Below are 17,463 nucleotides of genomic sequence, written 5' to 3' on the forward strand. Positions count from 1 at the left end.
TCATGAGGATAACATTTATTTAAATATGGTTAAATCTTTCACTCCATTTTTTTTATCTTTGTTTTCATATAAAAAAAATACAAATAAATATATAACAAACATCAAATATAATATCTGTACAGTTTGCAGCTCAGACAGGAGGATCAACCTCTGTCCCTGTGAAATAAGTTAAGTCAGGGTGGACATACAGTCACCATCAGTCCAGTCTCAGTATGCAGTGACCAACTCAAAATTGGCAGCTGTCCTGTGATGACTCTAGAAAAGAGGGCCCTTCCAGTCATTTCCATAGCAGCAGATCACATTAGAGAGTCAAGGATGTAATAACGTTTAATGTTGGGGATGCCGTTTCAGCTCAAGTATAATTTCAGCAGTATACAGGAGTATGTTTTATGTTTTTAGAGCACCAATGGCAATGGCAATGATGCGTGGCATGCTGCGGTAGAAAGCCTCATTCTCTAAACCCACCAAACTGTAAAAGATCAAAGGTCGCCCACCAACAGTGGCCTTGATCCGTGACTGATACAAACCACGTTCATTCTTAGAATTCAGGTCAACCAGCACCTGAGATGATGAACACACACAAAGAGATACATACAAAATTTAAATCCAACACCACAGAAACATAACATAGATTACAGACATTTGGGGAAAGTAAATTTTTTTACATTTTTATGTAGATTTTTTAACAAAGGTGCATTAAATTGATCAAAAGTGAAGGTATTGTAGAAGGCATTTATAGTACTTTTTTGTCTTTTGAACTTTCTACTAATCAAAGAATCCTTGAAAACCTAAATATTAAGCAGCACGACTGTTTTTAACATTGATAATAAGAAGAAATATTTCTAGAACAGCAAATCAGCATATTAGAATGATTTATTAGAATGGAGTAATGAGTGGTGGAAAGTCAGATTTGCCATCACAAGAATAACTTATTAGTAATATAACTGTATATTTAATCGAATAAATGCAGCTTTGGTGAGAATAAGAGACTACTTTCAATATTACAAAAACTTACAGACCTCTAACTTTTAAACAGTAGCGTATATATTATAATCTAATACAACTTCTGCAAATGTATACTTGTATGATCTGTCTGTCTGTCTGTCTGTCAAAACATCACAAATGCAGTCTAGTACCTTCTGCGACACACACAGACTCACCTCCTGGAAGATCATGCTTATGCTGTTAGAAGGAACAGACAGGATCCAGTTGTACAACTCGTTGGTGGTGCTGACCAGCTGAGCTGATTCAGTCACTCCTGAGCAAACTACAAAACACAGAGCCTTTAAAAACAGTAAATAATAAAAACTCAGATTCCTTAATATAAATCTAATATTAACCTCATATTCCTCCAAATCATATGAATGGCACAGCTGACGTGTGTAGGCTCTATGACACAATTTCCAATGAATAGAAAATCAAAATGTAAATGAAATGAGAAACTGTACCTTTTTCACTGGCTCCTCGTTTCTGTCTCTTGTGTAGATCTCTCTTTCTCCTCCACAGGAGCTCTGAAACAATTATTAATCTTTATTACTATTAAATGAATAATGCATTATTATTATTATTATTATTATTAATTAATTAATTAAAATAATTATAATCATTTTATTTATACATAGATATAAGGCTCACTATATTAATATTCCTTATTGTCCTAATATCTTTGCTTTTAAATGTTAAATCATATAGCTTTTATTCTAGTGTAAAATTGCATGACAAAACAAACTGTTTATAGGCCATTCAAGGGTTTAAATTCAGTCTGAAGCTTGTATTTTTGTTCAGTCATTTACATTAATTATTTTTTAAAGTATGATTTAAATTTAACAGGTGAAAAAAATTTTCCCAGTAATTGCAGAAAAGTCCTTTTAACAACTTTTATGAAATAAAGTTTCCTGTTATTCTTCCTCAATATTTTGGCACTCAGTTGCTCATTATTAACTCTTACTTTTAAAGAGTGGCTGTTGAAGCAAGGGCATCTGGGTAGGGACAGGGTGTTTTTCAAGCACTGAGTCAGAAGGTTCCTGGTTCTTGAGTTTCGGCCGTTGTGTTGAAGGCTCCACAGATCTGGATGTTGTATCCATGTCATCCCTAGGGGATGCTGTTATTACCGGACGTCCTGTGACACTCCCTGTGCCGCTTCCTCTCAGAGCTTTATATATCAGAGCAGTCAAAATGTCAGCTGACAATACAGACTCCCTAGATTTGGCACGATTATCCTGTTGTTGTTTTCCATTGCTGGTAATGGGGAAATTCCTCTGAAACAGTTGGTAGTCCAATTCTGGTATGACAGGAATGTGCAATGATTCTAGTTTGGAACGCAGGATAGCAATGGAGGAGCGCAGTGATCTGTCGAGCTTCTGAAGAGATGCTTTTTCACTGTCCTCATCCTGAAAATTTCATCAAATGACCATCAGTGTTAGCTCATTGTTAACTAATTTCTGTCTTCAGAAATGTAGTGAAATGCTGCTCCATCATATCTAAAACCATAGTTTAAGTTAGACAAGTTTACCGGTGTGAAGAGTTGTTCCTCCTGAGACAGTTCCTGTGAGTTCTTCAGTTCTTTGTTTTGATCCAGATCTTCAGCGATGCCTGTAAGGTAGCTCTCCCAGTCGTCCACAAGGGGGCCCACTTGCTGGAATAGTGCTGGCCGGCCTACCTGCTCTTTGAGAATAATTTGTTGGTTAGATGTTTAACAAAATGGAGAATGATAAATACAGATTCTGAAAGATATTACATTCTGGAACACACTGTATACCAACTCATGTGCTCTGATTGGTTGTGTAAGTACAGTGCAGAAAAGTTTAATGGCTCTACCTGTTTCAAATGCATTTCTGCGTCTTCGTGGTATATGAGCAGAGCTGTACACATTCTCCACCAACTGAGGAAGAGTCTGAGTGAAGAAGGTCAGATCGACCTTATCTCTGATATAGTCATCGGCCCTCTGAAGCAAGTCCAGCAGAGTCTGCAGGAAGGAATGCAGCTCTGTAAGGAGAAAGACAATGGATGTTGAGAAAGGCAGTAGATGGAGGAAAGGGAAATATATTTTAAAATATATTCAAATAAAACACTGTTTTACTGTTTTTACGTTCTTTTTTAAAAGTACACCATGAAATTACTAAATGTAAGTATAGTTCAAATTTATTTATATATATTTACTGACATATTGTTTGAGACTTAAAAAAATGGAAATTAAACTTTATTTGGAGTATCACTTGTGAATAACGCACATTTCTTAATTTTAAGCCTAATATCACTACTGATGAGGATTTAATGATCTTTGAATAATATCGGTCTTTAAAAGCAAGATATTTAAAGTGTACCTTAAGTATACTGACAATAGTTCCACTTAAGCACAATCAAATATTCTTCAGGATATCATTAGCTGGACTACTTCTGCACAATTAAAGTGCATTAAGTACAAAATTAGTTGTTGCAATTTAGCAGACTTTAAGTAAACCACTTTACTATACTGTACTATAAGTACATAAATATGTAAATGTATTTGTAGTATACTTAACATGAAATCAAATACACTTTAGTTTACATTATTTACTTTTCACTAGGATAAATTTATGAGCTTAAAGTTAAAGTTACATGTAGATTTCTTTTAAACTAGTTTAAATTCACATTTTTTTTAATTGATGAATTTCATAGAAGTGAGCCAAAAAGTGCCCAAAATACATGTAAAACTCCTTCAATGCAGTTTAAAAATCATCGCAGAATACACTTTTTTAAGGTGCAGAGCTAGTCAACAAAACTACATATTTCCATTTATGTTACTTCATAGTATGCTGACTTTACTATTATTCCAAACACTGGAAAATTTTCATATTAAATAATGAGTATGCACATCCAAAGAAGCACTTAACTGTACTGTACTGTAGGTTAATTCTGTTTAACCTGTTAACTGTCACCCCGTCCCGTATACGGGACGCCTACGTTGACTATACTATATTACAATCAAATCTAATCTAATCCTGACAAACTATATATCGTTGGAAAGGTTCAAGACTCCCAAATATATATTTTTCCAATATTATTTGTTAAAAATTATGTAGGAAAAGTAATAGATTAATTTATGACAAGAGTGCACCCTCAGAAATCTACATTACAAAATGAGTTTTGACCTTTGTTTAAAAAAAAGACTTTCTCGTTGCCTTTTTCTCTATCATGTTTTAGAAATCATCAGAAGTTATATATCACTTGAAAACATAAAATCTCAAAATTCATCCTTTAAAACCCATTTTAAAATCAGACATTGCATTACCATGTAAATGGCACATCAAAATCATGTTACAAAATGTTTTCAGTCATGAATTATAAAAATTTAGGTTTGTATCATGCACATTCAAGTCTATCTTCAAAAACACGAGTGACAGTTAAGGGGTTAAATATGTAATTTGGTCTGTATAACTTACGGCACTTTTTAAACCGGCTTTGGCATTTGTCCTGAGCGAGACGCTGGCAGGCAGAGGGGTCGAGGGTTGAAGAGCAGGATAGTGTGTAGAAGTGGCAGAGCATGGTGAATTCTGACATCTGCTGTTCTTCTGACAGCTCTGTTGTCTTAAGCAGCTCAGGACATGTGGGCTCCCGACTCCCAAAAGACTCTGGAATTTGGAGAATGGAATATAAAAAAGATTTTGCAGGATTTGTGGCTTTTCACACAATTTGGATTTGTTACCCTTCACAGAAAGAGTAGGAGGGTTTTAAACTCAAGGCAGTGGAGATTTCTTTGTTTCAGTATTGTGTGTGCAACATGTTGAGCAACTCACTCTGTATCTCTGTCATGACCCAATCAGAGAAGGCGGTGACCCGTGTGTAAACGCCAGGCTTTCCCCTCTCCCCACAGCCATCCCCCCAAGAGGTGATGCCTAACAGCTGAAACCGTCCTGATAAATGGTCCTGGAAGATCAACGGCCCTCCAGAATCACCCTGTAGACATATTCAAGTCAGATACAGTGCTTATGAAGCAGATATGATGTTTCTTCATCAGGTGTGGTGTTCATAATGCAAGCTAGTATGATAATGTGGAGATACCTGGCATGAGTCAATGCCTCCAGACAGGTACCCAGCGCAGAACATGGTGTTCGTGAGCAGCTCCTTCCCCAGTGCACTGTGACAGGTGGCCTGAGTCAGCAGGGGCACCTTTGCCTCCATCACCACATCTGCAGAGGGTCCGTCTACACACATACAGAGAATCAAGACAAACATAACACTTCACGGCATTTTAAGCAAACATTGTGTGATATTACTGAGCTCTTTTTCTAAAATATTAGCTATGCAGATTGTCTTACCCTCATACAAAGAGCCCCAGCCGGCCACCAAGCAGGGTGTACCAGCCGGTGGATCGAGGTGAGAGGGCAAGCAGACAGGTGTGACCCGTTCAGACAGAATAACTGGAGAACTCAGCTCTACCAGGGCAATGTCGTTATTAAATGTCTTTGGGTTAAACTACACCAAGAGAAAAACATTGGACACAGATGGGACACATTTAATAATAATAAAACACTCTGCATTTTTTATATATATTGTATATATATATATATATATAGTATTACAACAAAGTTTTTTTTATGTTTACCTTTGGATGAGCGATGATACGATTGACTTTCATGATCTGCTCATCAGGGTCAGTTTTTGTGAGGTCAAACTCTCCCACTACAGCTGTCCAGTAACTCTCACCACGGCTCCTGTTTGGGGAGATAGATTTTATAGGTTCACAAAATAAGTACATTCACAAATGGAACAGTACCACAAAGCACAATTAATTTATGCCACATTTAATTGCTGTTAAAATTGTGTATTGTTCACCTATTTTACAACAGCTTGAAAAGTCACTAATCCAACAATCCACCTGTTTTATAGACCTTATGTGTCAGAGAGACAAATTTTTGCGGGAGCTCACTGTTAAAGAGTAATTAGCTGGTGAAGTGTATTGACTTATTGTAGAGCTAATGAAAGTTATCATGTGCATTATAATGATCAAAATTGTAGTCATAACAAATGTCAGTTGACCAGGAAGATTTTAAAACTAGCGTTTCATTCATAAATTTCTTTTGACTTTGACCTTACGCTGTGGAAATACAAACCAGAGGACAGAAGACAACGAGCACAGTGCTGAAAAGGGGCAGGGCTACATAAGGTCTATAAAAGTGCAAAATCATTTAGTGCCCTCAGTCGAAAATGTCTTATTAATACCAATAGCGAGATTTTAAAGTAGAAATGCAACAGTGTTGCAAAGGTTATTTTTGAAATGTATTAGGTTGCAGATTACAAGTTACCCTATTAAAAATGTAATAAGCCGTGCAACTATCTCAATTATTTGATAAATGTAACTGATTACATTTAATAACTTTTGATTACTTTTCAAAATTTCTAACAAATGTTTTCAACTGTTAATCATTTTCAAACATTTAAAGTAGGCAGGGTTAATACTCAAAGACTTTCAAAATCCTTCATCACTTGAATTAAGATTTATGGATTACATATGTATATATATATATGTGTGTGTGTATGTATATATATATATTAAAGCACAGCCACCACAAGATCAGACTTTAGCACTTATTTTTACTTTAAGATCGTGGGAAATAGTTTAATAGCTAAGATAGATACTGTTTTTTAAATCAAATGTTTGCACAGCTATAACACTGGCATTTAACAATGCCTTGGTCAATCTTAAAAAATAAAACACAAATGTCTCCTCACATATTTTAGAGCAGTAAATGCAATTTGGGAAATATGTCAATTAAATCTGTATGTGTGTGTAAAAATATTCAGATAATCGTTGACATTTTCAAAAGTAACTGTAATTTAATTACTAATTTTGTCCTCACTAACTGTAACTTATTATAGTTATATTTATTTTGTAATTAAATTCTTTAATGCCATTGCACGTAACTAATTACTTCCAAACACTGAAGATATCCCACCTAACATTACGTTTTTAAATTATGTAGGTATGTATTTTGTAATACATGTAATATGTATTTTTTACCCAGCAAAGCAGTGGGCAGCAGTGAGGACCCAAGAGCTGTCAACCAGAACACCCCCACACATCAGAGCCCCATCCAGCCGAAGGTTCACCAGCCATGGCCAGCTGCCCAGAGGAGCAGGAGATCCCCCCATGATACGAAAGCGAGGCTGTGTCAGGTTTTGCGAGACGGAGAAACGCTGGCCACACACAGCTACATAAAGGAAGCCAAATGATCAATGTAAAAGCTGAAATTACATTAAAAGGGACCTTTATTATTTATATATCACTAAAACTACAGATTGATTTTTAAAGAAAAATTTGAAAGTTCTTAGTATCTTTACATAATCCACTGAACTTTTTTATTTTTGTTTTATTGTTTTACCCTGTGCTGTGGTCTGTGTGGCCGGCTCCAGGTTCTGCATGGTGTTGAGCAGACTGCACTGCAGGACCCGAGCGCTGCAGCTCTCTCCCATGACTCTGATGCACAGGTCTTTGTTCACCTGTGCAGGTGTGCAACGGCGTCTGTAGAAGCCACAGGCCTGACTCAGCAACCAGCTCCTCTCTCCTTCATCAGCTTCCTTCTGGGCGCGAGATATGACCTCACAGCTCGGCTCTGACTGTGTGTCCTCTGGAGATGCTACGGAGTAACCACCACCATCAGCATCAGTTTTTAAAGTCAAAGAGTGAAATAAAATGTGTGTTCAAGCTTACCACAAGCGCCGTTTCGCTGTCCACAGTCCTGAAACAGGCAGGGCACACACCCTCTGCAGCCAGCTTCGACCTTACTGCGGTCCGATACGGCAGCATCTACGGCAGACAGAGCGCGGGACAGAGCCGCCTCCATCACTACAGTTCCTCTATCAGACAGCTCTGCAGATAGAAGCAGAAACAGATGTAAGCATTAGTGAGTACATCCCTCAAAACATTTAACACAAAGCAAATCAAAGAAAAACATTAAAAGTAGGTATAAAGAAGAAAAATTAGACATTTAACCTCAGCGGAGCAGAAAATTGTGCTGATTTGGTGTTTATGTGAATTAGAGAAGATGAATGCAATATTTTTGTTTCAACAATAAAATGGTCAGATATGCATATAAACAAATACAAAAACTACAGGACAGAGACCCAACTAACAAAATATATACTAAGAATGAAACATTTAAAAACTCTTGGTTGTGCATATGTTAAAAAAAACATTAAGGGAACATTACATTTGATAATTTTGCAAACATTACGATAATGTTACTTTTGAATGTTCTCTGAACAATTCACGAATTCTGTGAATGATGTATAAATAACGTTTTTGCCCTAACATTGAGAATGTTATTAAAGACCAGATGACTTTGAATTACATTTTTATTTTACATTGCTGAAGAGAACCTTGCAAGAATGCTCGTCTGTTCCTTGTTAGTTGGGGAGAAATCCAACATTTGCAAACAGTCTGAAAAGATTTCTTCAGCAAAAACAAAGCCATTATGAATCTCTCAATGTATTACTGGCTGGCATAAAACTACATTTATATAATAGATTATGTAAAAAAATTAATCTTAACATTTTAAAAAATCTATATGTGTGCAGTAATTTACCAGTAATGTTTTTTTCATGAGGACAAGTGAGCAAAGTCATGCTCAAAGCAGCACTAAAGACACCAAACACAAAGTTCAAACACACCGATTCAAATTTAGCCGTCCCCTCTTCTCTGTATCCCAAAGAGTGAGAGAGACATCAAAGCTGATTGAGATCTTAATTAACGGCCTGAACTCTGGCCTCTGTGGTGACTACGCTAAACTCCTGAACACAGTCTCACTTTGATGGCACACAAGTTGCACACAATGACTCTGGTTGCATTTTTTTTTTTTTTTAGCAGTTCTACATTTGCAACACTTTTGCAACAGGATTATTAAAAAGAAAAAGAAAGCATAGTCATGAGATTGGTTTGGATGTCACAGTGTTATTGCATCTTCAACCTGTAGTTTTACACTCTCAGTCACTGAGGCAGAACCTTAAAGTACAAAATCCAACGATACATATTTGTACTTTATTTACCCTTAAATGGTACATGTTAGTACCATATAGCTGTGTATCAGTAACCTACCTAAAGTGTACATATTAATAGCTTATAAAAGGGTTCTGCCCCAGTGACAGTTTTGTATCTTTCTTCTAAGAATGTAAAAACAGCCAAAATGACTAATACCTGTCCTACCTTTAAGTGCACTCTGTGGCATTCTGTACACTTCTCTCGCTGGTGGCGCCCCACCACACCAACCAATCAACATCAACATCAGCAGTGACATCCCACCCATGATTCCACTTCACCTGTCCACAGGTGAGTTTTTCTTAAGAAGTTCCACTTAAAAGCACAGGTGCACGGACACAAAGCAGCTCCTTTCGTATCAAGGCGTCCCACCTCCTGGCTGGCTTAGCTTTCTCTCACACTTCCTCTCGGAGGACCTGTTGGTGAAAGAAGCTGATGGAACAATGAAAGAGCATGGAGCAGCCCTCCAGATATATGCAAAAGCACTGGACCTATCCCTGAGGGGGTGGGCATCAGGGCCAATGCACTCCCAGCTGAATTCATTAAGACGATGAGAGCAAATCACGAGGAACTTGCCAATGCTGGAAATGTTCTGTGGTGAGAGAAAAAGAGGGAAAGGGAAAGAGAGCTGGATGGGTAGGGGGCGGGTTGTTTGAATTCATTAATGTTAGAGAAAGACCGAGAGGAGGGGGTGAGAGAGAACGAGAGAGGGAGCATCTGTCATTCAGCCAATCTCTGAATGAGAGCATTGTGCTCCTCCCTGAGAGTTCAAAGCGAGCGAATGTGGCGATCATAGGCACGCCGACCTCCTTGATCACTTTCACGCTTTTATGTGCTCCATTAAAATATTGTCAGTTCAGATCATTGCATCTTTCTCAGCTCAGCATACCCCCGTTGCATAAAGACATACAACATTAAAAAACAACAGTTCATCATTTGTTTACTCGCTAGTGGCCGAGGGTTCAAAGAAAAGTTTGGGTTTTGCTTGCTAATTTGTTTGGCAGTCCCAGAAGTTGCTTTCTATTGTAAATCTTTTTGGAAAACTTTTTCAGAGACATTTCAAAAAACAAACTGAAGTTCAATATTAAAATCAAATTTGAACTTTTTTCAATAGTTGTTTCACAAAATCAAATCTAATGCTGAGCTCTGCATAACAGTATACGACTAAATCATGTAGAGTATATGGAAGTCTAATTACTCCTGTTGTTTCATAGGAATTGCTTGACATGTTTATATTCAGATGAAAATGATTCCTTTAAAAATAAAATAAACATATTATGTGGTAATTGGTAGATTAAACTACTCCCTCATATTAATTCATAGTTGAATTTTTTCCATTTTTTAAATTATAAATGCAAACATCATCAGAGAATAGTTTCTGCCAGTGGTTTGCAACCTTTTTTGGCTCCAATTGATTCATGAAATAATGGCACATTACAATTGAATGACTGTTCTTTTCTCAAATAAGGCAGGGTGTAATGATAATGAAATATTCATTTTATGTTGTCACATGGTATCAGGTTTGTAGTGTCTCTTTAAAGTGGACTCATGACAGGCTTTGTGACAAAGTGTGCAGAGATTAGTGAGTCCAACTAAAGGACAAGACAGGAACATTGTGTAATCTACGTGTGCTGAGTCTGCAGTCAGGATGAGAGACCCAAATTGGAGTTATCTTTGAGCCAACTGAGCAACTGAATACAGAGAGGGCATGCGGAGCAGCAGGGCACTTTCAAAGTGCTTCACTTAGCGACTGAGAGAGAAAGACCTACTTTGAAAAACAGCACCACATGAGATAAAGTGTGTATGTTTGGTAAGAAGACAGAAACAAGCCAACATCTGTAATTCATCACCTTGTGAGCAATATTTAAGGGTTGTCCTGGTGAATGCTTTAAAATACTGAAAAAAAAAGAGAAAAACGTAAACAGATCGAAAGATATCAAATGGAAAGATGGAATTAAAGAGTAAGAGTCTCCCTATCTTCCATTCTTCTCCTTTTTTGGCATGGAGAATAATAACAATTGCCGACAGTGTGTTCCAGGCGTTCCATGTGGCCCCTGCACAATGGTTTTGCCATCCTACTGCCAACTGAAGCACTGAGGGATGGCATGAAAAAAAAAAAAAAAAAAAAAAAACAGGCGGCTGGTCTCCATTCATCTTTTGCCCCATTCCCTCCCTTCGGCCTGCTGCTCTCTTTGATGTTGCCTGATTAATCTGCCTTCCGCTCCCTTCGGTTTCTCTTGTCCACTTTGTGGTGCTCTGCCCCTCTCCTCCAAGATGCTGATCACAGCACTAAAGGCAAAAGCTGGATTCAAGGAAAAGTTTTGGAAAAAGGGAGAGAGCAATGGAGGACACTTTCAGTATTAGTGTTCTGTTAGGAAAAAGTGACCAGAAAGACCAATGAATAGCAGACAACTTCATATTAAAGCAATGTTCTTGGTTAAATAACCATTAAGCTTTACAAGATTTGTGGCATTTGGTTGATAATCTCAGAAAATGATTTTTACAAAATAATGTCTAAAGTAATGCACTTGCAGAAGACTGGAAGTGTATGAGGCAATGGATTAGGTTTAAAAGCACAAATGTAAAGCTCATATTTTTGATAAAGCAATAATTTTAATTATTTCAAACCAACCATTTTTGTTGTTGTTGTCCAAGTTTAAACACATTCTTTTAGAAGTGAGGCAACTGTCCATTTACTGCACAGACAAGTTTTGTCAAAATAGTGTAATGTCAAAAGGTAAAACATAAAATTTGTGTCTATACTTGCAGAAAATATTTTTGACTAACACTACCATTGAAAATTACGTTTTTATTTATTTATTTATTTTGGAAAAAAAGATATGAATTAATTGATCAAAAGAGACACTAAAGGCATTATAATATTAGAGAAGATTTTCATTTCCACTCTTAAATTTCTATTTATCAAAAAACCTTGAACCCCAAAAAGTCAGTTTCATTCAAAATATTAAGCAGCACAATCATATAAACTGATAATAAGAAGTATTTCTTATGCATCAAATCAGCATATAAGAATAATTTCTTAAGGATCATGTGACGTGAATTCAGCTTTGCTATCACAGGAATAAATTACATATTAAAATAGAAAATCATATATTTAAATTGTAACAATATTACTGTTTTTACTGTATGATCAAATAAATGCAGCTTCGGTGAGCATAAAATCCATTTTTCAAAAACATTTTAAAATTTCAGATTTTTGAATGCATATTGCAAGAACTTTTTTTTCAAAACTAATTTGCTGAACCAGGCCAATCACAGAAGACAACACTGTCTTTATGTAGTTTAGCTCTACAGAAGCTAAGGGTGTGAGTTATTGCTTCTCACTCTCTCATTCTGTTGAGCCCTGGATCAGTGAAACCACTCATGTCGTCACAGCCTTGGGGTCTGACGCACAATTGGAGCAAATGAGAGGGCAACTTGAGTTTGTGTGTGAGAAATTGTCAGCTTTTTCAAAATTATAGGGGGCAACAGAGGGAGGTTACATAAAGACATGTCACACAAAAACAAAAACGACACCCAAACAAGCCCTTCACATAAAAAAACCTGCGCAACAATAATGCTGAATAACACACAGGTATTGTGCACCAGTTATGAAACCATTTGTCTCTATTGTCTGGTGCTGAGAACAATTGAAAAGTGGGTCAGTGGGCTGAAAAAAAATCAGCTCCCAACATTTCAGTTTGAGCTATTTTTTTCCCAGAGAGCATTTTCTGCGTGACATGCACGACCCCATTAGCTCATGTACCAAACTCTTTCAGAACACAACCTCAATGACGATGACATCTGTCTGTATTAGATGATTAATTAAAAGGGTCACACTTTCCAGTCCATTTATAATGTTAGTCAAGTTGTTTTGCACCAAATATGTCCTTTTCATGATAATCTTATAGTCTTTTCTCTTCCTTCAATACAGGTTTCTGTTTTAGGTCTAATATATCTAAGAGGATGGGTTTGAATGGAAGCCAACCACAATAAGAAATAAAAATGCAGCTTTATATATTTTCCTCCCCCTTGCAATTCTGATAATTCTCTCAGAATTTAAAGATATATACTCAGAATTGCTAGATATAAAAAAAAAACAGTTCTGACTTTTCTGAGTGTTCCGAAAAGATAAAGATTTTATTTTTTTCACGTGGGGACCAGAGATGGATGTTCTGGATTTACATCTCACAGTTCTAAGTTGACAATTTGAAACAGATTTTTTTGTCTCAGAATTCAAGGTTAAATTTCTCAGTCCAGATTTCTTTTCTCTGAATTGCATAATTATATATATATATAATTATAATTATTATTATTATTATTTTTTTTTTTTTTTTGTGAAATTTAGAGAGAGATAAAATCTGGACTGAGAGATTTAACCTTGAACCTCTGCAAGAAGAAAAGTCCGGATTTTGAGATATACACTCAGAATTACAAGGGGGAAAAAGTTTGAATTGTAAGATAAAATCACCTACAGACATAAACAAAACAGGAAGTGACATCTGTATAAAGACACTTTCAGTGCTGCAACAAAAAATCTACACAAAACAACAACATTAAAAAAAATCTTATTTTGATTGTAGTTCACAAACAATTATTACATTTTGCTAAAAACATGGTCTGTATAATATTACACTTAATAATTTCTCTCACACAGTATAAATAAGTATTGATTTTATATTCTACGAAGGGGATCGGGATTATATTTAGTTGGCCTTCTTTTTTTTCTTTTTTTTTTTGTGAAATTTAGAGAGAGAAAAAATCTGGACTGAGAGATTTAACCTTGAACCTCTGCAAGAAGAAAAGTCCGGATTTTGAGATATACACTCAGAATTACAAGGGGGAAAAAGTTTGAATTGTAAGATAAAATCACCTACAGACATAAACAAAACAGGAAGTGACATCTGTATAAAGACACTTTCAGTGCTGCAACAAAAAATCTACACAAAACAACAACATTAAAAAAAATCTTATTTTGATTGTAGTTCACAAACAATTATTACATTTTGCTAAAAACATGGTCTGTATAATATTACACTTAATAATTTCTCTCACACAGTATAAATAAGTATTGATTTTATATTCTACGAAGGGGATCGGGATTATATTTAGTTGGCCTTCAAAAAGCTTGAAACTCCCTATAGGCTATATAGCGTCCTCAAAATGGAGAAATTTTAACCAAAGTCACATTTCAGGAACATAAATGGCATTTTGTTGAGTTATTTAGTGTTAACTGGTGGTTTAGCATTTGCATCTAGTTTCTTTACCTGCCACTGCCAATTTCACACCTGTTTTCTGAGCTTCTGACAGAGAAGTGCTGACAAACACATTACTTTATACACTTAACAAAATGAGTTTTACTTTATAAAAACAAAATGAGTAAAAATCAGGCATCAAATGTATATAATATATTAGATTATGTACTTTTTTACCTTCATAATCATCAATGGTACCGTAATCAAGCTTGAGTCTGTATTTGGGACCATCAGCCTATGTCAGCTGTGAAGGAGAGCGTTCGACACGATATCAACAGCGCCTTCTTCTGGACAATGACGACTGTATGAGTTGTAAAATTTTATTCCATATAATCCCTAAAAGAGGTTTATTAAAATCATAGGTTCCGCAAAAGCGTGTGGCAAGTATGTAAGAGAGCCCGTAGTTGATTCATTTATTAGCAAAACAAATTATTTGGGGTGAAAGCCAGTAAACGTGGAGTAGAAGGCTACTTGTAGAAAAGGCACGGTTCTGGTAAATCCACAATTTCTGTTAAATCCACCAATTAATTTTGGTTTACATGCAATGCTGATTTTCAGGCCATGTTCACTCAATCTTGCTGAACAGTACCAAAGAAAGAGTAAGAAAGACATAAATAAATAAATAAATAAATAAATACATGTTTGACATTTGACATGTTTGATATTTGACATTGTTCTTGTTGTATTATAAATATATATATATATATACAGGTCCTTCTCAAAAAATTAGCATATTGTGATAAAGTTCATTATTTTCCATAATGTAATGATAAAAATTAAACTTTCATATATTTTAGATTCATTGCACACCAACTGAAATATTTCAGGTCTTTTATTGTTTTAATACTGATGATTTTGGCATACAGCTCATGAAAACCCAAAATTCCTATCTCAAAAAGTTAGCATATCATGAAAAGGTTCTCTAAATGAGCTATTAACCTAATCATCTGAATCAACTAATTAACTCTAAACACCTGCAAAAGATTCCTGAGGCTTTTAAAAACTCCCAGCCTGGTGCATTACTCAAAACCGCAATCATGGGTAAGACTGCTGACCAGAAGGCCATCATTGACACCCTCAAGCAAGAGGGTAAGACACAGAAAGAAATTTCTGAACGAACAGGCTGTTCTCAGAGTGCTGTATCAAGGCACCTCAGTGGGAAGTCTGTGGGAAGGAAAAAGTGTGTCAAAAAACGCTGCACAACGAGAAGAGGTGACCGGACCCTGAGGAAGATTGTGGAGAAGGACAGATTCCAGACCTTGGGGGACATGCGGAAGCAGTGGACTGAGTCTGGAGTAGAAACATCCAGAGCCACCGTGCACAGGCGTGAGCAGAAAATGGGCTACAGGTGCAGCATTCCCCAGGTCAAGCCACTTTTGAACCAGAAACAGCGGCAGAAGCACCTGACCTGGGCTACAGAGAAGCAGCACTGGACTTTTGGACAAATTTTGCATGTCATTTGGAAATCAAGGTGCCAGAGTCTGGAGGAAGACTGGGGAGAAGGAAATGCCAAAATACCTGAAGTCCAGTGTCAAGTACCCACAGTCAGTGATGGTCTGGGGTGCCATGTCAGCTGCTGGTGTTGGTCCACTGTGTTTTATCAAGGGCAGGGTAAATGCAGCTAGTTATCAGGAGATTTTGGAGCACTTCATGCTTCCATCTGCTGAAAAGCTTTATGGAGATGATTTCATTTTTCAGCACGACCTGGCACCTGCTCACAGTGCCAAAACCACTGGTAAATGGTTTACTGACCATGGTATTACTGTGCTCAATTGGCCTGCCAACTCTCCTGACCTGAACCCCATAGAGAATCTGTGGGATATTGTGAAGAGAAAGTTGAGAGACGTAAGACCCAATACTCTGGATGAGCTTAAGTCCGCTATCGAAGCATCCTGGGCCTCCATAACACCTCAGCAGTGCCACAGGCTGATTGCCTCCATTCCACGCCGCATTGAAGCAGTCATTTCTGCAAAAGGATTCCCGACCAAGTATTGAGTGCATAACTGAACATAATTATTTGAAGGTTGACTTTTTTTGTATTAAAAACACTTTTCTTTTATTGGTCGGATGAAATATGCTAATTTTTTGAGACAGGCATTTTGGGTTTTCATGAGCTGTATGCCAAAATCATCAGTATTTAAACAATAAAAGACCTGAAATATTTCAGTTGGTGTGCAATGAATCTAAAATATATGAAAGTTTACATCATTACATTATGGAAAATAATGAACTTTATCACAATATGCTAATTTTTTGAGAAGGACCTGTATATATATATATATACAGTACAGACCAAAAGTTTGGAAACATTACTATTTTTAATGTTTTTAAAAGAAGTTTCTTCTGCTCATCAAGCCTGCATTTATTTGATCAAAAATACAGAAAAAACTGTAATATTGTGAAATATTATTACAACTTAAAATGATAGTTTTCTATTTGAATATACTTTAAAAAAATAATTTATTCCTGTGATGCAAAGCTGAATTTTCAGCATCATTACTCCAGCCTTCAGTGTCACATGTAACATCCAGTCTATCACATGATCATTTAGAAATCATTCTAATATTCTGATTTATTATGAGTGTTGGAAACAGTTCTGCTGTCTAATATATTTGATGAATAAAAGGTTAAAAAGAACTGCATTTATATATTTTCTTTACTATCACTTTTTTATCAATTTAACACATCCTTGCTGAATAAAAGTATTGTTTTTATTTAAAAAGAAGAAAGAAAGAAAAATTACTGACCCCAAATTACTGGTCAGTAGTGTATATTGTTATTACAAAATATTTATATTTTAAAAACATAGCTTCTTTTTTTTTCTTTTTTTACTTTTTATTCATCAAAGTATCCTAAAAAAGTATCACATGTTCTGAAAAAATATTAAGCAGCAGAACTGTTTCCAACTTGGATAATGAATCATCATATTAGAATGATTTCTAAAGGATCATGTGATAATGATCCTAAAAATTCAGCTTTGCATCACAGAAAATAAAAATGATAATTTAAAGTATAATAAATTTCAAAACAATTCATCAAATTCATCAAAACTTGATGTGACACCTTTTATTAATCAGGCACTATTGAAGTGAAATTGTTTTGCTTATTTGGTTTTGACTTAAAAGGCCCACCAGGGGGAGACAACTTTTCAAGAAAAAAGAAAAGAAAAAGAAATGAAATCAATTAAGGTTTATA

General features: G+C 35.9%; 1 protein-coding gene across 1 annotated transcript; it reads right to left on the bottom strand.

The window, feature by feature from the left end:
* LOC132096138 (serine protease 56-like) lies at positions 1-9,619 on the bottom strand. The gene is made up of 15 exons (XM_059501339.1): positions 9,182-9,619; positions 7,691-7,849; positions 7,362-7,616; positions 7,001-7,190; positions 5,585-5,693; positions 5,298-5,454; positions 5,041-5,183; positions 4,776-4,935; positions 4,422-4,610; positions 2,818-2,985; positions 2,513-2,664; positions 1,949-2,390; positions 1,449-1,511; positions 1,161-1,267; positions 1-561 (listed from the first exon to the last, which is right to left on the bottom strand). Exons 1-15 carry the CDS (start codon positions 9,279-9,281, stop codon positions 388-390), a joined length of 2,568 nt encoding a protein of 855 aa, XP_059357322.1. The 5' UTR covers positions 9,282-9,619; the 3' UTR covers positions 1-387.
* Between the last annotated feature and the right edge of the window lie 7,844 nt (positions 9,620-17,463).

Source organism: Carassius carassius, chromosome 20, assembly GCF_963082965.1.
Source record: "Carassius carassius chromosome 20, fCarCar2.1, whole genome shotgun sequence".
NCBI classification, from domain to species: domain Eukaryota; kingdom Metazoa; phylum Chordata; class Actinopteri; order Cypriniformes; family Cyprinidae; genus Carassius; species Carassius carassius.

Bases quoted from the DNA above. Each gene is read 5' to 3' on its own strand.
- LOC132096138 (XM_059501339.1), bottom strand. From the start codon at position 9,281: ATGGGTGGGATGTCACTGCTGATGTTGATGTTGATTGGTTGGTGTGGT. The intron at 5,694-7,000 runs GTAAAAAATACA...CTCCCCAAACAG, and splicing joins GCTGCCCACTGCTTTGCTGG to GAGCCGTGGTGAGAGTTACT. The intron at 4,936-5,040 runs GTATCTCCACAT...ATATGTCTACAG, and splicing joins GAGGCATTGACTCATGCCAG to GGTGATTCTGGAGGGCCGTT.